This window comes from Miscanthus floridulus, chromosome 8 (genome assembly GCF_019320115.1).
Source record: "Miscanthus floridulus cultivar M001 chromosome 8, ASM1932011v1, whole genome shotgun sequence".
Classification (NCBI taxonomy): Eukaryota; Viridiplantae; Streptophyta; class Magnoliopsida; order Poales; family Poaceae; genus Miscanthus; species Miscanthus floridulus.
Window position 1 is genome coordinate 35,967,058 of NC_089587.1, and position 8,590 is coordinate 35,975,647.

General features: G+C 43.8%; 1 protein-coding gene across 1 annotated transcript; it reads right to left on the bottom strand.

Annotated features, from left to right (window-relative positions):
- Positions 1-1,322: 1,322 nt before the first annotated feature.
- Positions 1,323-3,282, bottom strand: LOC136471604 (probable WRKY transcription factor 27). The gene is made up of 3 exons (XM_066469351.1): positions 2,673-3,282; positions 2,440-2,553; positions 1,323-2,344 (listed from the first exon to the last, which is right to left on the bottom strand). Exons 1-3 carry the CDS (start codon positions 3,146-3,148, stop codon positions 1,795-1,797), a joined length of 1,140 nt encoding a protein of 379 aa, XP_066325448.1. The 5' UTR covers positions 3,149-3,282; the 3' UTR covers positions 1,323-1,794.
- Between the last annotated feature and the right edge of the window lie 5,308 nt (positions 3,283-8,590).

Below are 8,590 nucleotides of genomic sequence, written 5' to 3' on the forward strand. Positions count from 1 at the left end.
AGAAAATCAAATTTTCACCGTTCAAATTGCAACAATATAACTAAATCTAGGAAATGTTTAATCATTATTTTTTGTTGTTGTTATTTGCTCGTATTATAAAATACAAATTTTGAGATGTGGCATATTCTAAAAGATTGTTCTGTAATTTTCTCTACCAAACATTTAATTAAAGAAGAAGCAAAGTTACACTTTTTTAAAAAAATGATTCTTAATAATGATAAGAAAGAGCTCAAATAATATAATACAAATCATAGTAATTATAATTTTGCAGTGACTAAGAAGTGCGTTGAGCACATTTAGGACATGTAATACAAAAACAATGAAAACCTAAGAAGTCGATCAGGAAGCAAACTTAAATGTAGGGAGCAAATGACAGAATTAAACAAATGATTAAGCATTTCTTTTCAAAAACACAAATTATAGATCAAAGATTAAAAAATATTGCTCATTCGGGGAACGAGGATCAAGCTATTCTAAGCGCACTAAAGGCGTTTCACACAAGGCTGCAAACGATTTTGTTGGCATTTCACCTGGTTCGCATTTCCAATCATCAAGATTCCAGCCCCACTCGGTAGCTTGTGCTAGTGTGTGACACTGTATGGAGTAGGTTTATTCATGTGGCCTGTGGGTGGTCCTAACAAAGCCTGTTCGTTTCGGCTTATAGGATTGTGGATTATAAGCCAGAAGTATTGCTGGCTGGTTTATTCGTTTCGGCTTACAGGAACATGGATTATAAGTCAAAAATATAGTTTATAATTCAGGATCGGATGAGCCGAAACGAACAGGAACTTTTCCTTTGGCCTCTCCCTCTCCAAAGCTCTCATGGAATCCATGGGAACACAGGCACCCCCTCTGTCCTCCCCTTAAAAAAAGTCAGAGGAGATACAAACAAAACCAAGAGAAAAAATAACACTAAACCCCTTGACCTTTTCCGATCCTCCACTCCTGCTGCAGAAAGCAGCCAAAGGCCCAAAGCACCGAGCAGAGCCCCATCCACACACACCACACAAACAAACAGATCCATCCATCAAGACAGTGGCAAGGAACCATCAAAAGGGCAAAGATAGGTCCAGTTTAGTTTGCAAAAAATTTTGCAAAATTTTTCATATTCCCCGTCACATCGAATCTTTGGACGCATGCATAAAGCATTAAATATAAATAAAAAATAAAACTAATTACACAATTTAGACGAAATCTACGAGACGAATCTTTTAAGCCTAATTAGACTATGATTGGACACTATTTGCCAAATAACAACGAAAACGCTACAGTAGTCATTTTGCAAAATTTTTTGCATCTAAACAAGGCCATAGATGAGGTTTCATTCCTGAGAACAACGAAAGTGATTAAAATTGCCACTAAAGGGTTCTCATCGCTCTTCAAGCTTACACAGGAAGAAGCTAGCTACATGCAGGAAGAAAAGTTGTTGAGCAGGGAAAGGAAGAAGCAAGAAGAGCCACCCAAGCACACCATCCACTTTTCTTCTTTAGTTTTTTTTCACTCCTTTTGTTGGTTCATCATCTACCACTTTCTATACACAAATGCAAAAAACATGCACCTAAGGAAAAGAGATACAAAGTCCCAACCATACTAAAAAAGAGAGCAGGAAAAGAACAAAATGTAAATCAGCTTCAGCCGGCTTTAATACCAGCGAAGATGCTACTCCTGATGGATGCATTAGAATGGCAGATCAGATGCTCTCTTCTATAGTCTCTTCCCTAAGTTCCCTTCCCTTGATTTTGTTTCATCTACAAGGACGGACGGCACATCATTGTCTCTCTATTGAAGAAGAAGTCAGCTCCCGGCGCCGGCTGCCCCTGTGGCTGGTTCGCCGGCGCTGCTGGTGGCTGTCACCCAGGGGGAGCTTAGGAAGGGCTCGTCGACGACGTCGAAGAGCGAGGACATGGGCGCCCCGGCGTCGGCGTCGGTGTTGAGGAACAGGAGCTCGTCCTCGCCGGCCATCTCCATGTCCTCCACCAGCAGCTCGTCCTCCTCCTCCTCCTCCTCGTCCTCCTCCATGGGCGGCATGCGCAGCGGCGTCGTGGGCGACAGCCCCGCGGTCGACGTGGACGTCGGGCTCGGGCTCGGCTGCTGGTGCTGGTGTTGTGCGTCGCCGGGGACGGCGCCGGCGCCGCCCACCACCACGGACGGCGGCGGCGGCTGAGGCGCCGCCGAGGAGGGGAACTTGTGGCGGGTGGTGCCGGCGAGCGAGTTGCGGTGTGTCGGCGCCGCGTGGTTGTGCTCGCCGGTGTAGGTGAGGATGAAGGTGTTGGGGTCCGCGCGGCTGCGCTCCACCTGCTTCCGCGCCGCACACCCCTTGGAGCTGCTGCAACGGTAGTATCCCCTGTTCAAGAAACATAGCAGCCGCCGGTGAGATCGGTCTGCTCCGACGCCGGCGAGAAGCTGACGGAGAGGGAGAAGGGATTCTAGCTGACCGACCTTGGGTAGGGAGAGCCCTTGATGGGTTTCTGGCCGTACTTGCGCCACGCCCACACGTCCGACGACGAGCCGTCCGCCGGAACGTGGCAGACCACCTTCTTCACCTGGTTCTTCCTGGAGTGCGCGAAAACAGCGTTAGCAGCTAGCAAAAAAATCCGAGCTTTCAACCTCCCAAAAAAAGAAACAATTCAAAGAACCGCCGCCGTGTCGAGGGCTCGAGCAGCGAAGCGTACCTTCTCTTGTTGGATCTTGGCACGCCACCGGGCACCTGCCGCCCGCTGGGCTGCGCCCTCGCCGGAGCGGGGCGCACGTGGGTTAGCGGCACGTCCACCGCTGCCACAGCCGGCTGTCGATGCTGCTGTGGCGGCGGGGGAGGCGGCAGCGTTGCCGTTGGCGTTGGCGTCGGCGTCGGCAGAGGCGGGGGAGGCTGGGCGGCTAACAGAGCCCTCAGGAGCTCGTCGCCGTCTTGCCCGCCGCCAGCACCGAGGTCAGGGAAGCGACACCCGGCATATGGCTCTGGCTCTGGCTCCTTAGCCGGCGGTGGCACCACGGGCTTCTCCTTCTGCGGCGGCGACGGCGGCGGGGGCGGCGGCGGAGGCAGAAACGACGCGAACGGGTCGGGCTGGCGCGGCGGGGAGAGGCGGCGGCGGCAGCTCAGGCGCACGACGGCGTCCAGATCCCAGTTGTTGAAGCAGCGCTCCTCCTCCATTGGCAGCACAGCAGACGACGACGACGCGGAGTGGTTGGGTTCTTGGATGGAGCTGGAGGAAACGGGCGGAGGAGGAGATAAGGGGGAGGCGCTGACTTTTGCGAGTTTATTGATTGTTTTGGAAGAGCGAGGAGACTATGAGAAGAGTAAAAGGAGAGAGAGAGAGAGAGAGAGAGAGAGAGAGAGAGAATGTGGTGGGCAAAGGCATTGGATCCTGTCCTAAAAAGGGGTGAGGGCTACTGGTCTATGCTGTGGTTTTTTCTTTCTTTCTTTTTGATTTTCTTTTTTCTTTTCTTGGGGCTTGGAGTTTTATAGAGGCGCTCTCGCGCAGTAGGGCAGGACAAGGCAGGCCAGGCCAGGCCAGGGCACGGCAGCCCCACTTGACTTTGTGAGATGTCAAAGGGGTGAGAGAATTAAAAGATGATGAGAGAGAAAGGTAGGCTAATAAATGAAAACTACCAATAGTAGGGGTTTATAAGGAGATTTTCTCACCCGAAATCTTTTAGATATACACATAAATGTTTTCCCGATCTTTTAGATATTATTTTTTGTATCATACGGATAGAGTGTATTGGAATTTTGATTAATTATTAACATCTAATTGGATTGTATTTGTATTTGCAATATTTTGACTGTGATTATAATATACACTTTGCATAGAGTGTCACTACGGGAATCATGTGTAACAACTTTCTTAAGGTTGACTATCATTTGATCGGTAGATAAGCTTATTATAAAAATGCAGTCAACGAATTATCTAATGATACTAATTATACATCATAAATATTAATATTTTTTTATATATGTTTGGTCAAAATCAGAAATGTTTGATGCATGCGTATCTTCTAGATACGACTGATAAATTAGTAAGGAATTTTAAATTTCTATTACTGCTTGTCCATACTTGTAATTGTCTCTAGCAAGATACATTTACTCCAATTTGCAAACTTTTAACTGTAATTTTAATTGTTAAGGATGCCATGTATTGAAACTTCCATTATTGGTTGACATTTGAATAGGCATAAAATGCAATATTTTAGCTACGATTTATACATGAGCATGTTGTGTATTGAAATTTTTATTAATTATTGATGTATTTGGTCACAGGTTTATGAAATTCAATACATTGTATAAAATTTTTGTTCCATGGATAGGATATTTGAACGTAACCTTCTATATACGATTGATAAATTGGCCTAGAATTTGTTTAATTCTTTTATTATTTGTGACCAAAATATATCCGATTTGGTAAGGTTCGTATTTATAATAATCAGTTCTAACGAAATACGGAGTATGTCAATTATTTTAATCGTAGAGGATGACGTGTACGTATTAGCTTTCGTCGATGGTTTTTTACTTCGAATAGATACAAATGCAACCTTTTAGCTATGACTCATACAAGAGGACGCCATCTTTTGATTTTTTTTATTACTTATTGACGTTTGATAGATCTTATCTACAATATCCATTCTTACGTTCAAAAAAAATCTACAATATCCATTCGTGGTTTTACGATTACAAAATACAATGTATTGTATAAAATACTTGCTTATGGGTGCATGCTCGCTCAGTCTCTTTTTAACTGTCATTCTCACTTCCCGATCCTGCGAAGTCAAATGTACTCAACTTTAAATAAATATATACAAAAAATATTAATATCTATTGTAAGTAATTAGTATCGCCGGATAGATCGTTGAATTTATTCTCATAATAAATATATACAAAAAAATGTTAATATTTTCTACAAACATAGTCAAAGTTAAGAAAGTTTGACCGACACGAATACCATAGTGACACTTTACAAAAAGGACAGAGCGACTAAGGCAGTATGTTTTTAGGCTACGACTAATGAATAAAGATTGGATGTATCCAAATTTCACTGTTTGTCGTCAAAATATCTCACATTATAACAATTCAGTTATAATATACTGATAGCATGTGATGTATTATTACGGCCATGATAATTTTTAGAAAGGAGTGTATGACATACTGCAGTTTGAATAAATTCAACAATGACATATAGACTTGTGTCGATAGTTTTCCCCTTTTTTTGTGCAAAGTCAAACCACATTGCACCATGCAGCGGCTGGTGCAGCTAGTTTTCCCTTACCTTAGGGCATGTTTGGATCTTCTTAACTAAAGTTTAGTCCATAAAGTTTAACCCAAGATGGCTATTTGGATCTAGGTGCTAAAAAGTGACTAAAAGGTAGAAGGGAGAGGAGAAAGAGAGAAAGTAAAAACACTTTTAGTACTCTTTAGCCCACATTAAGCGGCAAATGGATTAATGAGAGCTAAAAATGAGTCTTCCTCTTTTAGCCTACCTATTTGGTTTCTAAAGGTTTAAAGTAGGGGGGGAAAGACTAAAGTTAAGCGCATGAGATCGAAACAGGCTCTTACGTAGCTTTTTTTGCAAGTCAAAGCACGTTGCATCCAGCGGCGGTGCAGCTCTTTCTTTAGTATGAACAAGAAGCAACCGAGATGAATTCCAAAGTCAAAATCAAAACACGTACTCTATCCAGCAGCTTGGTGCATGCCTCTTGACCAGGTCGTGGGGTCGCGGCTCGTCACGAGCGAGCCCATCGCATCGCAGGCGACTGGCTGCACGAATCTTGAAGATCGATGAGGGGGCCGGAGACCCCGCAGGCTGCAGTAAATGTGTGTCCGTACTTGCGGGCGGACACGTGGGCTCCGTACGGTGGGGCCCGGTTTTCAGCGAGTGCGGCGACGACCTGGGGGCGGCGGGACGCGGGAGGGGAGAGGCCGTCGCGTGCACGCGTGGAAGGCGTCGGCGCGTAGCGCCCCCACGCCCACTGACAGCCGGGGCCGGCATGTCGGCTCGGCTGGCGTCAGCCTGACGCCGCGCGCGGCTCGTGACTCGTGAGACGGCCCGGTGGGCCGGTACGGTACGAAAACTTGCTGGCTCCCCGGGATCTTTTTTGGTCACGTTTAGCTCCGTGTCCGGTTCCAACGAGCCCATATGTATTGACGCCTTGACGAATGAACGGGGATATATTTTATTTGATTTTCGAAATTCTAAATGTCCAACTATGCAATATATATCCATGCTTGCGTGAAGATTGAGTATTTACTAGCAAATATACGTGTACGTTGCAAGAGAATTTACATCTTGCCTATGTCATTGTTCTAATACGTTTTGTAAGACGCCGTACCGTGGTTGGACATTGTGAGTTTGGCCATGAACGGGACAATAAACCAATTATTAGAAATCTAATAATTAATTCATTATGTACTAATACTCTTGTGGAGAATTAATATTAAAATATTCAATTTGTCACATACTGGCAGGAAGAGAAAGTGCTGAACCAAAATTTTTGAGGAATAAATTTTCACTCTTTAATTAATATTAAATATAATAAGTAAAGTGCACTGGCGGTCCTCGAACTTGTTCAGATGTGTTATTCTCGTCCCTAAACTCATAAATCGACTATTCAAGTCCTCAAACTTGTTCATCTATGTCATCCCCAGTCCCTAAACTCTCAAATCGCTCATTTAGATCCTCAAACTTGTTCGGCTATATCATCTAGGTCCCTAACCTTGCAAACCACCCGTTTAAGTCTCCAAACTTGTTTAATTATTGCATCTCAGTCCCTAAATACTGTAAATTTGTATATATTTATAGAAGTTTCTAAAAATTATAAATCTAATTTTGTTAGACTCCTAGTAACATGTGCTTTAAATTAGAATAAAAGAAATTGCCATGTACTTTCTATGTTTAACTCTATAGTTCAATAACTAAATAGGCATGTACATTTTTAGGATTTATAAAAATATGTGTGCCTATTTAGTCATTTAACTATAGAGTTAAAAAAAGAAAGTACGTGGTGATTTCTTTTATTCTAATTTAAAATACAAGTTAACAGGAGTCTAACAAAATTTAGGAACCGTGATAACACAGCCGAATAAGTTCGAGGGCCGCCAGTGGACTTCAGTCTAGATATATATACTATACTCCGTATATAAATCTATACCAGTAATAGTTGAGTAACCGAGTCAACATTGCATTTACTAGCAATCACTATTCACTTGTGATATGCCATCGTCACTTGTGATATGCCTACAACTATGATGGTTCATTAACTAAAATGAATGAGCATATAGTTTTGCCAAAAAAAAAAATCATAACACCAATACGTTCACACACTCTATTGGTGGTTCAGGGGCACAAAATTTGGAAACATAGACTTCTTCTATGACAAAGTAAAAAGAAAGAAAACACTCAGTTTTTTTTTTACCATGTTCCCTATTTTTTCACTGGCAGGACACACAATGACGTCAGTATAGTCCTATTTAAGAACCACGTCCAAAAACTACCATTTTCCTGTTGACATAAGAGCAGTCCCAACCTAAATTTATTGACGGTTTCCATAGCATTAAATACCAAGTCACGTAAAAAAAAACTTGGTGCGATACCAAATTTATTGAGGAGAAAGGAGGAAACAGGAAAAAAACCATTTCTCATGCGGGAAACGATTTTGGCTCACGCTTCAACCGAATAAGAAACTAGCATGCGCGCGTTGGGGGGGACTACTGGTTTCTTCCCACATGTTTTATGGGCTCCACCAGTATATGAGACATCACGTTCGTGCCTGGCCGTCCACCGCCGCTGCTGCATGCACCCTGTGCGGTTTGCCTCGTCGCACTGAGCAGACCCGCCATGTTGCCTAAGGAGCCCACCCGCTCGTGCGTCCCGCCATGTTGTCACCCGCGCTTGCCCATGTCTATGCCTTGTCGCTAGCTCTGCGCCTCACACGAGCTGCTCTCACCCATGCCTTCAGCTGCCACCCGTGTCTAGTGAGTGGTGAGAGAGAAGACAAGAGATAGAAGAGGATCAATAAAGAAAAAGGGGAAAATATTAGCAACAATTTGAGTGGGACCTACGTGAAGAAACGAGGAGGTGAGGTTTCTTTGTGTAGTGTCTCGCTGATGCAGCAGACTGTTTTGAGGGTTGGCAGTTGAGACTGTGCCAAGTCATCCGCCATTAGAAATGCTCGTATCCACTATCAGTCGACATAACAAACTGCGAGTAGACATTCCTATTTCGTATGACGGTTCCTTGCTAGATGCATAAACTCGAGCACGAGAGCACTCCAAACATGGGTAATCTGCTTTATGCCTTTATAGCACGCGGTAGCTCTTAACTTGTTTGAGAGAGTGATTCCCTTCCCACCAAATGGCATGATACATATATAGTATCCGTTACATCAAGAAGATATAAAAAGAATTTTAAGAATATATACGGTTGAAATTTTACAGGGACGGGGAGCATTTTCGTGACCATCATGTATCTCTTTCTGTGGAAATGTGCCAAATATGCGCAGTCTATTCATGCATGTGCTTCGTGACCATCAGAATATATGCAGGGATTTTGCCCCTGTTTCACGGCTATGCTTCGTATTTTCTTCCCCGCCTTGAAGGACAGAG